Below are 24,146 nucleotides of genomic sequence, written 5' to 3' on the forward strand. Positions count from 1 at the left end.
ATCACAAGGATGCAACCGTCAAATTTTTCTTTGTTGCTGTGTCTAACCTATGGATCACAAATGAGCTCACTCATCCACGTCAATATTTGACTCTTTAATTGGTGCAATTAATCAATTATCAATTATTCAGATAATAAACAGTCGGCACGGTACACACTGAAGCGAGTCAATAGGAGAAGTTGGTCAAAATTTGGAAACTTTGAAAGCTTATATTTTCGAAAATATGAAACAAAATAGTTAAAGAGTAGTTCCATCGACTTTTTCGTGAAATATACTGTCAGAGACACCTTTTGATTTTGACGAAATAAAAATAAAAATTTGAAATTTTAGTCAAGAATTTTATGTCCGACCTTCACTATTAGTTCGTTCTACTGTGCGGAGGGTGTACTTACTGTTCGTCGACAATCATGTACGCAGGATCATCGCGGGCGTAGATCATGATTCCTTGACAGATGATTGGGACAAAAATAGCAGCGGCAAACAGTCGTTTTGCCAGGACTTCATTCTGTTTGTAAATGTACAGGAGCACCAGCGCCACGATGAATAACTGCATGTCTGTCGATAAGTACCACGATTGGAACATGCACTGTAAAAAAAACCAAGATGAGTGTATCTATCAACGCAAGCATCAATTAGGGACAAGATTAATATTTTCATGCTCATTTTTTGACGAAATTGTCACGTAAAGATGATTTTGCTATTATCGTACGTAAAATTTTGCAATCGTGTTTTGAATCACTCTGAGGTCAATGCTAAAAAAAACGGCAACTCTATGTGGTGACTTTCAATTTTAAAGACCGGTAATTTTTAGCTCAAAATTATGGCGGCTATGCTTTAATTGACAATGAAATTCCCAAATCAAATCTACTCCTCCGCATAATTTTTGTTATAGAAAACGAGTCAACATCATGCATTAGCTCTTTCGCGGAATATGCTTCACAAGATAAAAAGTGGTTTTGGATTTCACCGTCCATCGTAATATTCAGACCATTTCCTGCGTGAAGAGTTTATTGAGATTGGACTTGGATTTTCTCTCCAATAAAATTAAGGCCTTCATTGTGGATTCGACTTTCAGCATGTTTTTAGCTTTAGAGTTGTCATTAACTATATAAGGTGACACCTTTGTTCCCCGTGAAATTTCACATTTTTTCTCGTGACTGGAAAAAAGTCTCTGCTACATATTCGGCTTCTTAGGTACCGTCTTTGTTGCGTGGAGGCGGTCATTGGTCAGTTTGGATCGGCCCAAAAATGGCGCCTGGTGTGGTCTAACAAGAGCAGACAGATTTGGGTTGGCTGTTTGAAGGCCCAACAATGTCCATAGGCGCTCATCAATAGGAAAGGTTTCATAATTTCCAATTTCATAGATGTGTAGGTATTCGCTTTAAATAGCATTCAAGTTAAGCAGATTTGCAACCAAAAGTAGGATTTTTTTGTCTCTTGGTAGGTATGTTATCGCTCTTTACGATCCAGTATTGAAATTTAAAAAATGCTTAATAGCTCGAGATGGCAACTCACCATTTTGTCAGCCATGTAGTAGTTATTGATGTAGAGTAGGTTAGTCCACCAACTTTCCCGGCAGTGCTCCACTTCGGGCAAGATGGCTTTCGGCCAGATGGGACCGCTGCTCAATTTTGGGAGAAGAGTCAGGTTCAGTAAAATTACCACAGCATATAATGGAGTAAATCTGCGACAATTGATCATGAAAAAAAAAAAAAAAAAAATGACATATCAGCACCAATGAATTCATTCTATGATTAAGAGCCAGGGGCCATTTTTTACATGTATAGCAATCTTCGTTACGAAGGGATTCAGGGAGCGAAGTCTGAAGATTGTTGGTAAATCTTTCGTAATATGTAATGGAAGAAATATTTACATATTAAAATTACATGGGCACTTTTTGCTACGTTGCTAGTACTCACGTATAATAATGCATGAAAATATCTATACAATAGATTTTTCCTTTCTTTGGTTAAAAGTTCTGTAATATGTAAATGCTAACAATAAGTTTAATGCATTGGATACAAGTTAAAAATAAATGAGATCGAATAACATAAAAAGTTTTAAAAAAATAAAAATGAAACAACAGCGGTGAATGACCCTACTTTGGTATTACATATGTATATATCCATTAAAAAGCATGTGAGACGCGATGTTGATGTTAGCGCCTTACCACCACTTGCGTGATACAACTATTCGTGTTCCAGGACTATCCGTCTTGCATAACCAAAGAGATGAAGGCGCTCTGTTTTTCATGGCCCTCGCGGTGACGAGATGCGCGCGACGTTTATGCGCGTAAGGCTACTCGTCCTAATAATAACGCGGTAGTTCATCTATTAAGTCTCAAGCCATCACTGTAATTTTTTTATTCTTTTATTAATACTTTGGTATTTCGTTTTTAAAATATATAAAGAAAAATCATATGAATTTTCGAAAATGATAAAAAAAAACTGCCTTTCCTCGCAAAGATTACGTGTAATATGCATAGTTTCCCAAAATGCAAACCGAAAATAAATCGCAAATGAAAGTTTCTTAAAGTAAAAAAAAAAAAAAAAAAAAAAAAAAAACCTATTTAGAGTACGGCGTTACAAAATCTCTGCTGTTATTTTATTTTTATTTTGTTAGAACAAAAACAAAAGAATATCATTGTTTGACATTTTCATGAAGTATTCTTGATGAAGAAAAATCACCGTAAAGTCAAAGAAATAATGCTTTTATTTTCTCTTTGAATAAATCAAATGTCATAAGAAATCTGCGAGTCAAGATAGTATTTTCCGATTTTGAATATATCAATGTACAGTTCTAAACTAAGACTCATAATATGGAAAGGGTAAGATCATTTTTGAAAGTTAAGTCGGATTGTTCCTAAATTTTCTCAACTTCCTCATAAGCCCGCACTTGAGCATTTCGATTGGCAAAGCCAGAATCGGTCGCTAAAAATATTAAGACAAAATTGAGAGGAAATTCAAATAGTGCTTGTGCACAGTTATTTATCAAAAGAATTTTCAAAGTCCAGGAAATTCACAATTTTCTTAAGTTTTTCTCAATTCCTATGAAATCCACGAGAGTCTATCTTTTTCTTTAGGTCTACACCACAAAGGAAGATAATGTTACTAGCTGATTCAATGATAGATAAGGACCAAGCAACTATTGCGAGGTAGAATCAAGTTTGGGTTCATTTTCATATTAACTAATTCGAAATATTTTGTCTTGAAAATGACTAGGGGACTTCTCATAAACAAAATAGAAGGTGCAGTGAAATTTTTTGAATGCAATCTACACGTGAGCAGCCACTTCACAATATAAGTGGAAGTGTCGGAGGATAAAAGAACGATTGATGATTACCCACCTTAAAAATCGGTAAATTAGCGGAGATATTATGACCGACAAGCTAAGTTTTTTAGCTTTATCCCGTTTTTCAAGTTCTGCGTAGAAAAAGTAGCCGACGATGAATCCACTTATGACGAAAAACGAGTTGATGATTATAAGACAAGTTGTCATGAATGTGAAAGAACGGCTTTTCTGCGAAACAAAAAAATCAAACAAAAAATTTTACATCACGTTGATATCTTTCGGGTGTAAAAAATATTCTGAAATCAATGCTTGAGCATTTTTGCATGAATTCTTTACAATATAAGTGCTTCAAATGCTTGCTATTTGTTATGCAATAATCTTACAGGTGGTTTTTTACTGCCCGAGCAAAAATATCATTTCCCCTCATTTACATGGAGCTTTTATTAAAAGAGCCCTGTCTGGTTCTAGGTTTAGAATATTTTCCATTTGTGCTGGTGCCTCTTTTTCATCCCTGTTTTCTCTCTTTTAATTTTGCATGCATACCTGTCTAGCACATGGTCCCAGTTTTGACTGTTGCGCGCACATTTTTTAACACCGATTTTTTATTTTTTATTTTTCAATGTACGTGCAACGGTTGAAAACAGGCACCATACGTTACGCAGGTATATCCACAAAAAATTAAGGAGAACCTGTCAGAAATTTCCAAATTTTTCGATTTTTATTTTTTACCTTTTTTGGATCTGATATAACCTCAGGTTTTTTATGACACTAAGTTTTCTTCGTTCTGATTATTAGAATGCTATCAGCTAATATTTTAGTGAGCGTAGTCAAACGCACCGACCTCTTATTGAACCCCCTTTTTTACTGGTTGTGCATTTTCAAACTGTGCTCTTGGAAAGTTTACTTTTTTAACACTCATGTACCTTTTTCTCTGGATCTGATCAAGATTTTCAAAGGGCGATATATCGATTAATATTGAACGTAGAAAGTTGCTGTTTGGACAGATCTTATTATTTTTAGCTAATCTACAAGAATCAAGCATCAGAGCACGAATCTGTGACTAGCGCAACTGACCCATGTGTAGATTGTCAGCACGGGGTTTCTAAAATACATACGATTAGGTATATATTGTCTCAATAAGAAACATTGTTGTCATGACGTAGATTCTAAAATAGTCTATATTGTTACCTCTTCATATGTGCTGGCTTCTATTATTGGCGACACGACGAGCATTCTCCACCGGTGTCCGTAGAGGACGAGGAGAGTAAGGATGGTACGCGCCCCTGTCATGGCGTCGAATCCTGGCTGATATAGCTTCGGCACGAACAACGCTCGCAAATTTTGCCGCATCGAGAAACACATGAACAGCTTCATCAGCACGCCTTCCATGTAACAGAAAAAGGAAACAATGAGCTTCGCTACCGAAAATATTTCGTCAGTTTCCTTTAAAAAAACAAAACTTAAGGTGATTTGATGGACGCCATATTTTGTGTCAGAACGGCATGCGATATATCGCATCAATTGGTTCCATTTTTTCAGCTACTCTTCGTTTTTCTCCAATATTGAGATCGCAATTCTGTTCTCAGGAGACTAAAACACTCACTTACCAGTTTTACCAAAGAAATTCAACGTAATAAAGGAGTGGTTTTTATAAAGAGAAAATATCGCATTCGAGTGCAGTTTCGATATCAGTATCGAATGCGATGTTTTCTCTCTGAAAAAATCGCGCTTTTATTACGTTGAATTTCTTTGTTAAAATTGGTAAGCGAGTGTTTTAGTCTCCTGACAACAGGATTGCGATCTCAAAATTGCAGAAAAATGACGAGTAGCAGAAAAAATGGAACCAATTGATGCGATATATCGCATGCCGTTCTGACACAAAATATGGCGTCCATCGAATCACCTTAATATGAGATTTTTAAATGTGGTAACAGAGATACGTATTATTTTTACTTCGGTCGTTGATTCGTTCGAGGAAAATGTGTCTCATAGATTTATAAAATATCACTCAGTGTCACGGCTGTCTTAAAACGTTAGATTTGGTATAATCTAATGTCGTGGAGTTTTTAAGATAGTCAACAGGTCAATTTTCTTGGTAAGTTTATTTTGGAACAAATTTTGTCCCTAATAATTAATGTCTTCATAAGCAACAGAGGTAGTTAAGACTCCGTATAAAAGTATGAACTTTCTTCACTGACACCGCGAGCCGGCTCATTCAAAATATCTTAGACCTATTCTACCAAACCGTTTAATTCGGTCATGTTTTCGTTGCATTTTTTTTTTTTTTTTTTTTTTTTTTTTTTTTTTTTTTTTTTTTTTTTTTTGCGTCAAAACCTTTTAAGAAGATGAAAAAATCATTCAGTCTCCATCCCTAAGCCCAATTTGTTTGTAAGGTGTTTTATTAATGGTCATTTAATTAGTAACTTACCACCACTGTTCGACTGATCGACATCTTCATTGAAGTAGAAATCATAGACTGTGCTGCCAATGGTCAAAGCTATCAGAACGATAAATAGGTCCCTGGAAATAATCAAATAAAATGTTTTAAGTAGAGGTATTTGTATCTTGAACTAATGGATTTTTAGCGCTTCTTACTTCTTCATGAAACACTAAATCAAGAGAGGAATCTACCCTAGGTCATCTTGAACATGTAAGTTTGCTGGATTTACCTGAATTTGAGCAAAGCTAGCTCATCCAGTTGATTGGGAATCAGATGATTGGGGGATCCACTTGATTCAAGTTTAAACTATCGAGAGAAAAATAGCAGAGACACTTGGGTCACATTTTGCAATTCGGAACTACAATTTCTGGCTTATCTGTAAAAACGCTAATGTACACAAGGAAAGTTACGGTCTCCACCAATAGGATCCCTCCATTCCCCTTTTGTCCTCTTTGTCTATAGCTTTGTCTATCAATTTCAATAATCGGCCCGCTGTTGAAATACATCCAAATGACGTCCGTTAAATGACGATTCTATCGATCACTTACATTGTTATCCTGTCGAGAGTTTCCGATTGAGCCTCGCTCTTGACGGAGGCTCGCGTCTGGCAGAAGGAGGCGTTGACGGTGGCGGTGACGTGGTCAGCGAACCAACTCCGCTGGAGGAACTCGTCGACGTCACGTTGGATGTCTCGCTCCCTGCAGCCGGAGGGCACGCACACTCCCCAGTACATCTCGTCCCGCCGCCAAATCGTCAGCTCTCCCGATGGCTGTCAAATCAAAGTTATTGCAAATAATAAAGGATCGGCCAAAAGGCAATAATGTACAAGGTGTCCTTAAAGTCGCCCCCCCCCTCTAAATTTTTACATAATGGAGCTAAGGATTTGAAACTTGGGGGATGTTCCTAGGTCAAAGGGAGCTTCTCCTGACCTCCCTAGAATTTTCAGGGGGAGTCCCCTTTGGTTGGGGGGTACCTGACTCAAACTAAATTTCAAATGCATGGGGAAACCCTCCTTACGATACCTCGTTCGAAAGGACGTAAAAACGGACATTTTTTCGTGTAAACTCAAAATTGCCGCAAATTGACGACCTTGGATTTTTCAAAATCTAACGTCAAATTCTTATTCTTCGTCCCTGAAAACGACTTAATACCGAGTTCCAGGCAAATCCATCGGCAAAAAACCGAGTTGCCAATTTCGGCCACTTTGAACTTTAAACGGCCGCTATTTCGAAACGTTTTGAGATGATGACTTCGAGTTTGCACGAAACATTTTCTGTTTATTTGTTCTTTTGACCGAGGTATCACATAGCGGGTCTTTCTATTTAAAAAAAATTGTGGCCCGTTACCCCCTTCATCCCTCAAGGGGGCTCCCCATGAAAATTTTAGGGGAGCCAAAAATTAGCTCCTTTTGACCTAGAAACATTCCTTAAGTTTCAAATCCTTGGCTTAATCATTAGTGAAAAGTTAGAGAGGGGAAAGGGACTTTACGGACACCCTGTATAAATGAGTTTTATCAAATGGAGCTAGATGCGCAGATTTTACATGTTTCGCAGTTCTTTTTGATTCAGGTGATTCATTTGAACAAAGGTCCTTTTAGCATGAAAAAAGCAAAATATAATCTCAACTCCTCACTAATTGGACGTATTTCTGCCAAACAGAACTATGTGCATTGAGGCATGAGCCCTAAGATCCATAAGAATTAAGCTTAACAGGGCTCACGTTGTAATACACATAGTTCCGTTTGGCAGAAATATGTCCAATTTAATGTCCGAGTTATTTTTAGAGATGCCGTGTAACCAGTGTAGCCAATGAAAGCAGAGACGACTGAATTTCAAAATCGAGTTTTCTTCAAGATTCAATTAATGTTCCTGCTAATACAAAGTACTCCATTTGTTTTTCCTTGGAAAAAGACGACAGTTTTGAATGGACGATGGGTGAACAAAAATATTGTTGTCATTTTTGACAGGACAGTTTAGTGAATTCTCATTGAGGCCATCGCGAGTGTAGATTGTCATGCACGGCAATATTATGGCATTTTGCACTCGGGAACTACTATTCTGGCTCGTCCACAAACTCATAAAGCATCTATCTCCATGAAGAGACTAACGGCACAAACGCAATTTTTAAAATGAGCCAGAAATAGTAGTTCCAAAATGCGAAATGTAGTTTATCGAGTGTGGAGATTTGAACGCCAATGTAGAAAAGTAAACCGCACCCTAGAGAAACATCCGGTGGGATTAATCAATCATCATTTTATTACATTAATCAAAGCATTTAAAATTCAAGTACATGCTTGAATTTACTGTCAACTGTCACCGAAAATTTTGTGCCTCCCCCCCTCCTCATCTGGACATTAGGGAAGTGCTTGGCCTTTTGCTCCTACTTTACCAGTTTTACAGAAATTTTCCGATTCTTCCAGCAACATCAAGATCCAAATCTAGGAGAGAAATTCTATGAGCAAGCATTGATACCCCATTCGATCATTCATTATTCGGAGATAATTTGAAATGGGCTAATCTTATGCGTTACACGGTATGGATGGGTGCCCTTTAACACTTTTCCCGAAGTTCCCAAACATTTAAATATGCCAATAAAAATATGTTGGGAAGCATTCGATCCATTACTATTTAAGGGGAAAATGCAGAGGATTTCGACGTCATCACTCCTACCTAAGTCATCCACAGCGGCGTAACCGGGAGGGGGGGGGGGGGGGGGTGAGTTGTCCACGGGGTCTAAACCCTCTTCAAGACTAATACATTTTTCCAAAAAAAAAATATCAATTTGCATGTTTTTTAGGAATTGGGCCCTCATGGAAAAATTTAAACCGTAGACCGTTCCCATGAAAAAGGTCTAGCTTTGCCACGACTCACAGTGGATCGAGTCAATAGGAAAGGTTTGGAAATTTTAAAAGCTTATAACTCTGTCTATACGAAACTTTGAGGTTCTGAAAGTGGTTCCATTGGTTTCTGAGTGGAATTTTCTATGAAGAGCACCCCCTAAAGTTAAAATTGTGATGAGATAAACGTAAAATTTCACAATTTTTGTCAAAAATTTCATGCCCGACTTCTTCCATTGACTCGATCCACTGTGCGACTGTTTGTCTGTCCTATTAGAGAAAGAAAGAGAACGGAGGGGGGGGGGGGGGTTTGCGTCTCCGCACTGTTTTCGCGAGGGTACATAAAGTCAGGTATAAAATTACGACTAAAGTCAGCACAGCGCTAAAGAGCAGAGAGATGGTGAGTCTCCCATCTATTCGCACTTCCTCATAAAATAATAAAACTGAAAAGTCGCGGAGGAGAGGGAAGAAGCTTATATACGAGCACAATTTTCCCCGATGAGAGGGATGTGTTGTTCGTTGAAAAACTGTTCTCGACCAATCAAGGTAACTGAGAGCCTTGTTGGGACCAATTAGTCTTATCATGAGCACGGCGCATGCAGCCTCCTGATTTTCTGATTAAAATCTCGAGGAGGTCGTGAAAACCACATCGAGATTGGGCAATCGACCGCTGTGGCTGAATCATGAGAATTGAAGTGTAAAGACGTCATCCACCTATCGTAAAATTAATTGAAATGGCAAGTTTCCGAATGGGATGATGTATCCGACGCGCCATGCTATGTTCTCCTCGAGAGGTCACCACTATTCTGCTTTTGAACCCACGGAACTCGGGAAACAGTTTCGGAAACTTCCAATCGCCTCAAGGAAAGTATTCTCACGTTTCATTAACTTTGAATTGCACGTATTTCTGCCAAACGGAACTATGTGCATTAAGACATGAGCCCTGAGATCCATAAGAATAAAGCATAACAGGGCTCCTGGGCTCACGTTATAATGCAAATAGTTCCGTTTGGCAGAAATGCGTTCAATTTACACTCGTTTTTTATGCCTCATCGACAAGATCAACCGGTCTCTTGACTTTCCTCTAGTTGATGCCATCTATACATATAGCGATGACCGAAGTTCGAAACCACTTATCTCCGTTTGCAACGCTACAGACTCCTTGTCATACTTTATTTTTTCATTTGAAAACTAGTCAACTTAATTTCTTAAAAACTTCCTTGATTTCTCCTCTTCATAAGCAGGATATCCACATTTATACATTAGTAATATAAAAACATGTTTGGTATAAAATACGATTCTTGGTGTGAATACTGAAAAAATGGATACCCAAATCGAAGTTGGGTCTCTACGATTAAAAGCCTCGATTGCTGGGACAAAAAAGTCTGTTTGATATTACCTATTAATCATTTTAACTCCCTCCATGAAAATTATCGCTGACAATTGCATCGAGAAGCTACTCAAGGTTTCTTGGTGACTGCGAATGATTGGAGAAAAAATTGGTGACTCAGGTGTAGTTCCACGTTTAAAGTCGGAATGTTGGACGGCTATTTTTCGAAAAATAAATTCTACGTAATATGCAATTTCTACCTTTTTCCGTCGTTGAACTGTTGGAAAAACCTGTTTATACACCATTAGGAGATAGGATTTTGATCTAAATATTTAAGCGTCGTTCTCAGCTTAATGCCAGTTCATTTGGTATCAACAAACAGTAAATTTGACTCTAACTCTTTTTTCCAGTATTTTTCAATAAAATGCACGTACAGAATCAAAAGCTGCTTTTTGAGAACGTCATAATTAATCTGAGACCTTCGAAAGATATTCAGCCATCCCTAGACTTCTGCTTTAGCGTGCGTTTTGCGTAACAGGCAAACCGCTAAAAGTAGAGGACACTCCCAAAATAGTTTGAGAAAATTCCGAGCTCTAATAATCGGTGACGAAAATGTCATCAGCTCGATCAATGATACATTTTTAGACACTGGACTGGCAATGCGAGGGGCAAGACGCTGCAATCGTCACGACATTTCATCAAGGAATAGACACTAATATCGAAAGTGTCAATAAAGCTCATTAGTAAGGCCTGAATTGAGAAATGATATTTGAAGTAGGGGCAACGAGGGTGCACCGAGTGCCTACCTTCTGAAGATTGTGCATGGTGTTTTATCCTTTTTCTGATGAAATTCAAAGATTCGAATTCCTATTCATATTCTCCAGAAAATGTTCAGCATTTTCAGGGTAGCTTTCTGAATTACATTATTAATTTGCACAAGTTCTCTCTATACTACCGTGCTAAGGAAGAACGCTGTATGAACAGGCGAGAGTTGCCCGGATAAAACTTGCATTTTTGAGGAACTTTATGCATATTTTCCCTAAATAATTTCAGATATTTTAGATTAAGTTGCAAATAATATTGTCTAAAAATTTTAAGGAAAAATATTCAAAATTTTCTCAGTAAATTCAATTTTTATTGAAAGAAGTATGGCAACGTCTGAAGGTTCATACGGCGTTCTTATTTAGAATGACAGCATAGCAACTGAATAATAGCTTTAATTTACACAACGAATAACAACGGCGACATAAGTGCGTTTGATACTGCTTTGCCACCACCGATTTAGAGATAAATGAACATTCCACATCTTGACATACCCGAATTTTATCCCAAGCATTTTCGAAAGGATTGAACTCGATGCTCACGCGTGGTGGTGAGTGAGGGACTTGGGTGCCCAACTGGAGTTTGACGAGACAGTATTTGCCGTCCACTTGACCCCCGTTGATTTTGCCCAAGTCGGCAGAGATGGCCAAACATTCGTCAAAATTGCCCAAATGGTAGTTGTTCGCTGCTAAGATACCATTCGGTAGCTTTGCTGAGGCATCGTACACTGAAACAAAATAAGATGGTATTTTAAAAAAGGCATCCAATTTGGCAAGAATTTGAAAAATGTCAGTAGTAGTATTAATATATTTTCAAGAGTACGCGCAGAGCCATTTTCCTCGAGTTGTTCTAAATTTAGAGACTTACACAATTTTTTCTAATCTTTTTCATGAGCACATGGCGCGATAGCTATTTTATAATCGAACTCGTTTAAACTTTAAGCAAAGGAAGTCACTTTGTAAAAGGAGTTTTGAGAGAAGACGGTGAAACTGCAAAATCGCGTATCCCGGTTGCGGGAAGTGTTTTTTAAAAAGAGACCGGGTAGACATTCACCAAGCATCCTTTACATGGAGAATTGTCACTTTTGTGATTCAGTCAACGATGATGCCTTCTTTCCCAGGATCTCCTTAGTATTTTTTCAGAAACTTTTTTTTGTCAGTTTCATCGAGTCTCTAGATCAATTTGACACGCAGAGAAATTAAAAAAAAAAAAAAAAAAAAAAAAAAAAAAAAAAAAAAAAAAAAAAAAAAAAAAAAATATGACTTTCAGAAGAAACCCTAAAAAAGTTTGGGAATTAAAATTTTTAAAAAGCCCTGATTGAAGTGTGGAGAAAACTGTATGGAATAAAAAAAAAAATTAAAAAATGACCCAATAGGATTTGAGTAAAAGGGCATTTTATGTCAAAAAATGTGGTATTCGAAAAATCAAATCTCACAAAATAAGTAAAAGAAAAGAAAAGAAAAAAAACCCCATAGGAACAAGTTAGTATTCAGTATCTAGACTTCACCTGTTTGGAAGCCCCTCACGCCTGACCTACGAATCAGAATTTCAAAAACTTGGTCTTATATTACCCGTGAGATTATGCAGAATAAGAATTGCTAATAATCCAAAAATCAATGAATTTCGATTTTTTTTCTGCCCTACGTCTTAAAGTACTCGAAATGATGTTCAGTACTTTTACATGTAGAAAATGAAGTTGACCGGAAGTCTACAACCGGAAGCCGGAAGTATGCAAGCGCCGGAAAAGAGGAGCACCCTCAAAACTGTCCAGCATCAGGACTTCATTAGCGCGATTGTCGAAGAATTCTCGGAGACTTAAACGCAAGGATAGGAAAGAGAACTAGGCAGTATGGTTCCACCAGAGTAGTGAACGAGCTCAGATTGTGATGTAATAAGTTAGTGTTGAATATTTTGATGTTGGACCTACACTTGAGTGAGCTTTTTTCGTGTAAAAGAAGTGCTGTATTAAAACTAGAGGCGTTTAGGGGTTGTTTTAACCCTGTTGTAGATAGAATTATTTTGCGCAAAGCAATTCCTACTCAGAGTGGTAGGTATTAGGCAAAACAAGTTAATCCACATGAGAACTTTGGTAGATAACCTCTATCTGCTCCTGGTTGAATCTTGTTTTTTCACCAATTTATCCACCGTCGCAGTTCACGGCAGATCTTGAGCAGAAGTTTTGTCCCAACTGGCTTCCAAACTACATTATTTCTTATACTTATGAAGTAGGTTAATATTTTTTTTACGAGAGTTGAAACAGGGTCAATACGAGGGTTGAAAAATCTGAAGAATAGTCAATTTGTATGTGTGCTCGAGATAGTGTTGCTAAAATTTGAGGTGAAGTTTCTTTCAGCCCTAGTTTAAGGTGCTTTCGTGATTTTTAAAATTAAGAATAATTTCTCACAAAATTTATCACCTTTGAATTCCACGTGACGTTGAAATTAGGTGCTTGGTAGCTATATAAGCATCAATACTCTCCTTCGAAGGAAAAAGAAAGATTAAAAGCAGAAAAGAGTTTCAGTTTTTACCAATTGCATCAATTAATAAGTGTAAATGGCAAAAAATATTTCCCAGGCTCTAGCGCAATGTAATATAGTGAAATACGAATCTTTTTACACCATATTCTGATCCGAACGGGATGTACAACCGGCATAATTGAAACAAGAGGAGGCTATTAATTTGGCAATGGTACGCAATTCTGATGGTAGTGGAGATGGACCGCATTACGTAGAAAGGAACCAAGCCACATCAGCTAATGCAAAATTTATTTGGGAAATGGAATTGATTATATGAAAACGGTTCTGCGAATTTTTGTGCAAATAAGAGTAATTTATCTGCATGGCACAAAGAAAATTTCTCAAAATTTTCAAAAGAATCCGCACAAACGTTCTCTTGTAAAAAATAAAATTGCCCAGTTAAATTTGGCCGACGTGGTTTGGCTCCTTTCTGCTAAGCGTGTTCCAAATATCCCTTAAAACAATCCAGAGTCTTAAACCTTGGTTTTCCCTAAAAATTATCGCGCAGGGTTCTGTGCACTGGAAAAAAAAACACATTGGATCTAGAGTCCAGAGTCTCTTAAAAACATCGACAAGAAAAAGTACTCTTGATTCAATAAGAATCTAGCTTAAATCAAGAACCAAGCCTCTTTTAAGCGGATTTCGTTTTGATTCAAGCAAAAATACGATTGAATCAAGAGTATTTTTTCTTGACAATGTTTTCAAGAGTCTGGACTCTAGATCGTATGTGTTTTTTTTCCAGTGTGGCTTTTTTCAAAGCCCTCTTAAATGTTATACGCAGGTGAGGACAAATGTTGTTCTATCACATAGCTGTTAACTTCAAGTCTAACCGTAAAGTAAATCTGCATACATCATCAATCAACGTAAAAGCACTGATGATCATCATCGGCGTCATTGAGCATGGAACAGAGAGTGGAATTTCAACTGACCGCCACCTTCTCATTTTATTCGTGGCGGTGTTCCAATACCCCTCTCCCGCCTTATTCCTTTTGCTACAGGATTTGCCCTGAGTAACTGAAACTGCAATTCATCTGCTTACGTATTTCAGCAGCTGTTCTGTTTGTGAACTTAAATGCCGGTTCCGACTTCATGGATGAATCATTTGTTTACGCTCGCGTCTGCTCTTTCGTGTGGCCTCTCATTTTCCATATTTTTCTCCCATTAAATTAATTGTCATTTGAGTTAACTTCATCCACCGAGTGGGCTGTAAGTTCCTCTCATCACTCTCACGTCAAATAAATTCAATACAAGTATACCTATACTGTGTGAAGCTTTCAATCTATTTCCACTGTATGAATACAGTTGTTCGAATGCTTTTATAGCGTCTTGTGGTAAATCTTAAATTGAATCGATTCCCAATTCTTTTATACAATTTTGAAGTGATGTACAAGAGGGATTGAGAGATAGAGGGATTTAATTACATTTAAACGTTGTGGTGTATCACCTGATTAGTATCTCTTCGTTTATTGACCGCTGTGGCGCTGTATGTATGTTTCCAAAGTAGTGCAGGTTGCAATAAATTGAAATTGCACGACTACATCATTGCTACTGCGGCAGGGCGTTGAGAATGTTGCCTATCTACCGATGGAAGGGGCTCCTCATGTTGACATATATTAAGGTTCAATGGAAAAAAATTGCAATTTTTTTGTGCATCGCTAATCATACTCCTTATACATAGAACTCATACTACCGATCGTATAAAATGACCAATTGGCCTACAATTTGCAATTTGGAACTATAAATTCTAGCCCGGTTGAAAAACAACGTATGTGCCATTAGTTTCCCTGTGCACATAAGTGTTTTTTCAAAAGAGTCAGAATTTATAATCCCAAGAAATAATAATATTACGAGACTAACGCGTAACGCATAACGCCTCAGGCGGGGAGCATTTCGATGGGTTGGACCTCCAAGGGGTCGGGGGTGCACCTCCTAGTTATGTAAAAATATTGCTATTCCATGATGGTAAAATAATTGCAATTGCAACATTTCACGTATAAAATTCACGACGCACATTAAGGCAAAATGCATCATTTCTCGAGTGAATAAGTAAATCGTGAAGTGAAAGCTTATCACAATCAAATGTAATTAAAGCTCTCAGCCTCTCACCCCCTCATTTCACCGAGGCAGGCGCCAATTTGCCAATTAACTGCAATTCAAACGAGAAAAAGGAAAATTCCACGGTTCAACTTTTTTGGATCAGATTTCTTCTCCTACGACCCGTCTCTGCAGTTGGCACCGGGTTGATCATTTATCGTCCTGGAAAAACCTGTTTCCGTTGTTTCATTATGAGAAGAATGTGTACTCAGTTCGATCGAGGGTCAGAATTGGGTACTTTAAGGGGTATTTAATGTTACCAATCGCTGGTAAGTGGTGTCCTATGCACTGCGCAGACAGAGTAATCATTCGCAGTTATTTCTTCTGGCGACTGATTGCAATTTGTCAATATTACATAACGCATTTGAAACGAGGTAACTGCCTTTCATTCGAGATTTTTTCATTGCTCATGACATTGTTCGGGGAAAGGGAACCTACGGGGAATGATAAAGAGCTACAAGTCGTCGCTTGATGGACAAAAGGGCGTAACTAGACTTGGAAATGAGCCCGGAAAGATTGAGTTACATGAGCGACAGGGCTCATCAAGAAATGTGTTACGTCCTTTGTCAGGTTAGAGACGCGACAGCATATGCTACTGCATACTGACATTGAGTTTGAATCATTTTGTGTAAGAAACACTTAAAAGTTCAAAACATATACGTTGAAAGCACGGCCGGATTTAAGGGGGTGGCCACATGGGCCGCGGCCCATGGCGGCAAATCTAGAGGGCGGCAAATTTTGCAATTTTTTTAATGTAGATATAAAAAAATATCGGATTTAGGGAAAAAAATTACAAACGAGAAAAGGCGACAAAATCTCTCATTTCATGAGAGTGTAGTAATTTTTAATTTTTTCGTCTTTCAGTGATGCAAGAGACAGCACCTTTAATTAGTCGAGTTAAGAGAGAAACCAAACACGCAATTTGGCCTGGAACGGCGCGGCGCAGAGAGGAATGATGACGAGGACTTGAGATGAAAAGGAGAAGCCATCGGCATGTAATACACATCAGCGCCTACAAGACTGCACGAATACCTCACGCATTGCATCAAACACAATGCAGTCATTGCGGTCATAGCGTGAAACGGATAGCGCCTACAAGAATGCATGAATACTTCACGCATTGCGCCAAACACAGTGCGGTCAGTGTGAAAAGCATGGCGCCTACACGACTGTGTGAATACTTCACGCATTGCGCCAAACACGGTGCGGACTACGCGGCGCGGTGGCAGAAGTTAAAATCATTAAATCAAATTCATGTTTGTTCTTTCATAATTTTTTCGTTCATTTCTGATGAATGGAAGGCCTTGTCCACACAGAGGTAGGTTTACAAAACTTGGCTTTTGCCAGGAGTGTTGACAGGGCATCCCCCAAAAATGTGTTCAATACGAGTAAACGTGTCTCATGCACCCCTTCCTCGCTGGCACGTTCACTTGATGGTTTTTATTGATGTTTCAATACGAATTAGAAGGGGGCGGCAAAATTCAGGCGGCCCATGGGCGGCACGTAGGAAAATCCGGCCCTGCATGAAAACGCGGCGAACACTGTTAATCCAGCCCAGGTTGAAAGCACCTCAATTTGAGGACGAGAAATTCGAGAGGAAATGCATAGTTGAAGTTTTAAGACGCAATTTTACCGAGAAAAATATTTTTTAGTATCGGTGAAACGGAGCCTCTGCGGGCTGATCATTGAAATTGATAAACAAAGCGATAGACAAGACAAAAAGAAGACAAAAGGAAAACAGAACGATCCTATTGGTTGAAATAGGTGGTTGTTGTAAACTAGGAGGGAAAATGATGCACTACATAGGGTATTTCGGAGATTGCCGTCAGTTGGTGTATTGCTTAACTCCTTTGTCCGTTGCAACCATCCGCTTCCACTATCCGCATCCAATTAGATCGTTCCCTTTTCCCTTTGCCCCCATTATCTATCGCTTTTTCTATCAGTTTCAATAATCAGCCCATGTATCCTCATGAATTCATACTTCATCAGCGTATCAAGGTGAAGAACATAAAAATGAATAAAGTTGTCATTCAATCACTGTTATATAGGATGTTACAACAACGCTAGATACTCGCACACCTACATTTCAAAGCAAAAAAGTGCTAGAAAGGTACAAAACTGAAATTAAAATTTCGAAAATTAAATTCCTAGGGTCGTTTCGATTTTCGCTGCATTGTGCAGGATTTTCATCGTTAGTAATGATGGATAAACTGTGATTTGGTCCAATAAGGCGAGTCTGTCAAAAATGGGTCCGTCTATCGGCAAGTTGGCAATATTCATAGTAGTAAAACGGGTTTTACTTATTAAGTGACAATGATTGCCCCAGGGGGACATTGCATTATCCGCGTAAATGAAGGAAATGCCTGATAAAGGTTAAAAACCTACTTGAGAGAGATTTAGCGACTTCCAGGAAGATAGCAGTGAACTAATTGAGCGCTGTGCGCACGTACTATGCATGCACACTCTGATCAAGGCTGAACTTGCATCGCTGGACATGAACGCTTTCAGACAGGAACAAGTTCTATAACTTTAATTGCATGCACTTTATGGAATAGAATAAAAAGCGTGAGAACAATCTGTCAATCTCGTGGGATCCATTCACGCACTTTAACACGATGATGCTGATTGTTTTGTCTATAATTACCCCCCAAAATCATTTTAACGCTCTAAAGAATCAGGTCGTAACCATGCTGCCGTGCTAAGGGAGAATACTGTGTACAGTACATCCGAATGTTGCCAGATTTCTCTCGATAGAATACGTTTTTTGAAGAAAGTTACGGACTTTTTTCCTTAACATTTTTAAATTCTTAAGATCATATTGCGATTAAAATCTGCAAAAAATATCGGTGAAAATTCGTGTTTCATCAAAGAAATATTGGCAAAATCCAAAGGTTCATTCGGCCAAAATGGCGGTGTGGAATACGTGATAATTCCTATCTTCTTTCCTCACATCGGATGGCCGGATACCCGCATGCATCGAAAACAATCGATCATGTATCGAAAAAGTGACCCGGCGTCACACAGGAGTCTCGGAATTCGGGACCTGGAAAATGCTTAAAAGTGGCGTCAGGTCTCCCACTTTCATTACAACTCTATGTACTCTATGATTATTGCCTGTACAGACGTGCATTAAAACCAATGGCGTAACTCACCAAGCGCGAGCCAGCTTTCAGACTATATTCTGAGCCCGCCTCAACCCCCCCCCCTTTAATGCTTGATAACGGGATTAAATTTTAAAACATTTGAAAATTCCAGCTGGCGACTGGACCCTTTAAAGCCGTGGGTCCGCCCGCATTGCGGGCCCTATATGCCATTGTTAGAGAGGGTTCCATTAATCGCGCCAGAGGGGTCGCGCGGTCGAAAGTATGTCCAAGGACGCCATTGTCGGTCGCCATTTCGGCTTTTTCGGCCAAAAAATTAGGCATATTCCAAAGACTGCAAAAAGCCTGTAACATTGTGTTAGCGTCTGAATCAATGCCATCCCAAAAACTTCTTGTTATTCTGAAAAAAATTACTATCAAAACAGGACTCTAACAAGCGTGATTGATTTATTTCTGCCAGACGAAAGAAACACTACATATTAAGCACGTATGCAGTCAGAAACTTGTTTTAAATACACGGGTTTCAAAGCGTTTATACATGGAAGAAAGGGGGAGACTCTACCACTCCTTGCTGTTTTGTTTTAAGTAAATATTGAGAGGAATCAAACACGAAGAATTGTCGATTTTCATCAGGTGCAACGGGACTGGTCTACGGATTACATAAATAGATGCAAATATTTGCCCTCCTCTTTTTCACCCCACAAAGTATTTCGATAAACGGAGCATGAAGATTTCTCAGCAAAAAAGGAAACCAACAAATGGAAAATTTTCTTCTAGACTGTTCTAATTCCAACACTGGCTTACGACGGAAAAAAGATGAATACTTCTTTGGTTTTCTACTAATTCAATGAACCATCATTATTCGTTGAAATGATGCAAGCAACAGTTATTTACAATTGCTAAAAAGTGGACTAACAAGAATCAGAGTAAACATTAATCCAAGGATGCGGTTGTGTGTTATGTTTTCAATGAAAGTTTTACCCCTTTTTTAAAAAACAAAATTTATGTAAGAATTATATCACTTTCAGAACTGTACTTTGTTGACTTCTTTTTGCTATCATTCTAATTTTTTCTGCATACAATAGTCAGGAACTTTAGCGAAAAAAATATTTGTTTGCAATGTTTTCGACGGTATATTTTCTCTAAAATATATAATGATGAGAGTAACGCGTAGGTAACAAATAACACCAGCGGTGCGAAGCGATGCAAAGGGTTGGTCCGCAAAGCGGTCAGGGGGCGTAGCCCATATCGCACGGTTTTTTTAGCATGAACACGGTGTCCGTGTGACATAGCTATGTCTCATGTAAAAAAAAAAATTTAACAGCTTATCTTTTTTATGGCTCCGAACGCAATTTCTCGGTGGGAATAAAGTCAGTAAAGTAGAGATTCGATTACCCAAAGAAGATTTTCTCTTGCCATAGATAATAAAATTGGGATGAATTTTGCAATTAGGAACTAATGTTTCTGACTCGTCTACAGAAGCACTTATCCTTTTGGGGAAACTAATGGCACATACGTTGCTTTTAAATGAACCATGAGAACGTAGTTCTTAATTGTAGAATGTGGTCTGTTGGGTGTGGAGACTTAAACGCAGATGTAGAAATGTAAACCGCACCCTAGACAAACATCCGGTGCCATTAATCAATTATCATTTTACTACATAATTAAATAATTTGCACGATTCAATCGCATGCTTGAATGCAGTTCTTGTAAAAGATAAAATGATCGGAAATGTTCGATAATGCTGGCTTAAACTTGTTCTGCAAATATGTTTTCATTTTCTGAGTTTTCTCTCTCTCTAGAGCTACATCTGCATACATGCGTGTTCTCAACAGCTGTTTAAAAGAATTGTACTGACTTTTATCAGGATTTTTATAAATCAGTGACAATATACAAAAATTCATTCATTCTGATTATTATGAGGTGAAATATATTGAAGAAATGTACGCGCTTTTTATTCAGGAAGTAAAAAGTGTAATAACCGGATTAGTTCTCAAAATTCAATGTTAAATTGATGTGCGGTAAAGAACGGTGTAGTTGACCCACAAATAAGTGGAATCAAAATGTGAAGAAGTATAAACAATAAAACGAAATTCAAAAAAATAAGGGCTCGTAATGAAGAATACATTACTTAAATTAAAAAAAAAGCGCAGAGCGCTTGTAAGTAATACATTATCGGCGACTCGCGGTAAGTTTCTCAATAAGTCGGTGTTAACATCTAAGGAGTCCAATTCCAATGAGCTGTGACATGTGAACATTTTTATTGACTTCGAGGCTCATCAGAAAATAGACTAGTAAAACGTTAATCACCAAAGGATTCATTTCCTGACGGTTGTAGGACAGTAGCTTGTTGATCATAGCTGTCGCTGTTGCCAATTTTAACGTTTAACTCTGTCCCAATGTAAAATCTGCATATTTTACAACGCGGCGGGGGGTAAGTAATGTGCGTAACCACACACTAAGCGGCAATGCTAATGGCTGTCATCTTAATGAGTGCAGTGGGCACACAAACTGCTCATATCAACTCGGCAGCGGACCAATGGTACCGCACGCGTAACGTAGCGCGACAAAAAATTGGCACGAGGTATTGACCCTGAATAATTTGCTCGATTATCGCGAAAACACGGCGCTCCTGCTCTAGCGAATCGTAACATATAATTACTCGACATCTTAACTATCTTGGCTCTAGCCGCCATGTGGGTTTGTTTTTCCCCCCACCCCACCGCAACTATGGGTATCATATGCTTATATCTTGACATCCGGGAAAATAATTTAGAGACGTAGCTTCCCATTAAGTTCAAGTGTTATGTTTTCTCTTTCGGAAATTACCACTGAAACACCTACAGCGAATGATATTTGATAGATCACGGTGTAATAGGCTTTTATAGTAAACAAGATCCTGACGGAATCACGCAAGAAGGATGAACTATCATTTCCGGCTCGTTTTGGAAACAACAGGCCTGTCACCAATATTGCTATTCAAACGGACGCTTCGATGAATGAACGGCATATTTGAATGAGGGCGAAGCTGGAGTACCTATGTACGGGAGAGTATCGCCATCTCTGTGCTGCTGTCTGATTGGTTCATCAGTTTTAAGCTATCATGGAGCTCCAAAGATGGTCCAATGTAAAGAAACCCGACCCAGAGGAACACGTATTATCGGCTGAGAAATGAATGATAATCACACTCAAAGCTTAATTTTCGGCAAAAATATTAATCAAAGTTCGATCTGAACTCAATTCAGAAGTTGGACATAAAAAAAATTCTATCACGCACAGAACTTTGTGGAACTTTTTCGCCATCTGGGCCAAACTAGGAGCGGAAGGGCTGGGGTTTGTTTACATTGAGCGAACTTTGGAACGCCATGATAGCCGACCAATCAGAGTGCGGCACACTTTTTTTGTAGTAAAAGGATTGAAATGGTAATACTCTCCCGTATATAGGTACTCTAGGCGTAGCTGCTAAAAGTCAAGTTTCGCGAAACCATTGACAAAACTGGACTATTTCGGCACTCTCAATACATCAGTTCAAAAAGTTTACCAATATTTTACATACCATCGCTGTAATAAGACCACAGTCACTTGAGGAGGGGTTGCGAAATTGAGCAAGGAATAAAAGATTCTAAAATTTTTGTTGATATGTCCTTCTCCCACGAAGCTACTCAGTACTGTCATTTTTATCCGTCTTATGAGAATAAAGTAGCATGCATGATTGAAGATAATATTCAAAATCATATTTTATGTCCTTTCTCATATATTAAATCATGAGAACGCACCTTACGCTGAGTATGTAGGCTCGAAAATGATGCCTTTTTCCACCAAGGCAAATATTCAAATCTAGAAAATAGAATCGCTGGGTAGTGAGATGCGCACAACCTCAAATGATATAGTACGGCAATAACGCAATTTTTGAAAATTTGGCGATCATGCCATTCTTCAATTAAGTAACCCGTTCAAATGATCTTGAAAAAATGTTCCTTTCTTTGCATAACTTTTTCCATCTATTCCACGGTTGATGAAGCATTAGGCTCAATAGCTGGACTTCAAGACCTTATACTTTAATTGCAACGTTACAAAATTTCCAAAAAGAAAATTCCGTTCAATATTTTAAAAAGAGACAATATCAAAATTTCAACGCGAAATTTTTACAGGATGACAATGAAACAGTAACGAAAAATCAGCGAAAAGTTCAAGCTATGGTGTCGATTTTTCCCCCTTTCAAAAAGAGTTGAAAATTCAAAACACGACGGAATTGAGATAAGTCGTTTTGAGATTTAGCCATCGGATTTCTCTGTTGAGAGCAATCGGACATGACTAGGGGCAACTAGAATATACTATCAAGTCCAGGTGCAAAAGTTGCAAGCGGTAAAAGTTTGCATCAAGCGACAAAAATCCGCACACTGGATTGCATTCATGAAAAAAAAACCCTGCCTTTTCAATAGAACTCAGCCTTTGAAATATAACTTGGTCGTCTCAAGTAGTGTGCTGAACATTGCTTGCATACATACATGCATGAAAAACTTTTCATTTTTTTTTGTCGTTCTTTTGTCGAAGCGGGCCTAAGAGAGGGCGAAGCGCCCTCTGGGGGTTGGGCCGCGTAGCGGCCAGGGGGCATAGCCCCCAAGTAAATGCATATTATAGAACGACTTTAGATGAGACGAGTAAAATACTCGGACAAATGTTATAAGAGAACTTTCTTGTATTAGGAAATCAATGGTATTATATGTTGTTCCTGAAATAAGCTAACAAAAGTAGCTCCTTTCTCCTAAACTCGGCAATGTATCGAAGATGAAACTTTCAAACCACTTATCTCGGTTTGTGACGTTGCAGACTTCCTATCATACCTACTTTATTTTTTACATGGAAAAGTACTCAACAAAAATACATGCAAAGAGCCGTGATTTTTCCTCTCTGTGCGAAGAAAATGTTGTAAAAACTTCAAAGAATGATGTTGATTTGTTTTTCTTCAAAAAAATAAAGTAGGAGCGGAGATTTCAAAACCTCGCAATCGAGATACGCAGTTTGATAGTTTCACCGCGGGTGTATTGCTATACATATACTGATGCAGTTTTTTTGTCCGGAACGAACAATTCCTAGGTTTCATCGTAAGGCAAATGGGGGGGGGGTCTAATTTACATTTTTCTCTCCCCCTCCCCTCGCATTAAAAATACCATTTTGCATACTTTGTCTAAAAATCAGACAGACTTGTCCAAAGACAGATTAGACTTTTTGAAAGCAACTTCAGTAGATTTTAATCTATTTTAGGGAATTTTCCTAGTTCGTGGAAATACACCCCGACCGCTTCGTTAGGAAAATTAGGCCGCCTTCAACTCTTCTCCTTCCCTAGAAAATACCCTCATCTTCATTTGTCCCCCCATCTACCCGAACATTTTGTTAAAATTATGCTATTATACATTATTGCTTTGTGCTCTAGGAATGGCAACTACGTCTTGATTGTGAAACTACAATATCACGTTCATCGGATGGCAACCTCATTTTATTGTTAGTTTAAATTGTTATAAGATGACAGATCGTTGCTTTTTCAAAAAATTTCGCGCAATTTCTGATTTGCAGCCGTTGTTATATCCTCACTATTCTAATAAAATTATTTTTAAGACGCTAGATGGACGGGGCGAGGGAGGGGAGTAAGACGGTCCCAGTTTTAATAGAATGGGTCGCTTTACTCTCAGAGGCCTTTGTTTTAGTCATAAACAGC

General features: G+C 38.3%; 1 protein-coding gene across 2 annotated transcripts in view; it reads right to left on the reverse strand.

Annotated features, from left to right (window-relative positions):
- Positions 1–24,146, reverse strand: part of LOC109030188 (nose resistant to fluoxetine protein 6) — a 37,997-nt gene that overhangs the window by 8,174 nt on the left and 5,677 nt on the right. For both annotated transcript variants that reach the window (XM_019041024.2, XM_072295933.1), the window contains exons 3-9: positions 11,214–11,446; positions 6,280–6,500; positions 5,720–5,811; positions 4,480–4,673; positions 3,347–3,519; positions 1,516–1,684; positions 393–586 (exon numbers count right to left, since the gene is read on the reverse strand). In XM_019041024.2, coding sequence (XP_018896569.2) covers positions 393–586; positions 1,516–1,684; positions 3,347–3,519; positions 4,480–4,673; positions 5,720–5,811; positions 6,280–6,500; positions 11,214–11,446 — 1,276 coding nt within the window. The remainder of the gene's footprint in view (positions 1–392; positions 587–1,515; positions 1,685–3,346; positions 3,520–4,479; positions 4,674–5,719; positions 5,812–6,279; positions 6,501–11,213; positions 11,447–24,146) is intronic.

This window comes from Bemisia tabaci, chromosome 2 (assembly GCF_918797505.1).
Source record: "Bemisia tabaci chromosome 2, PGI_BMITA_v3".
NCBI classification, from domain to species: Eukaryota; Metazoa; Arthropoda; class Insecta; order Hemiptera; family Aleyrodidae; genus Bemisia; species Bemisia tabaci.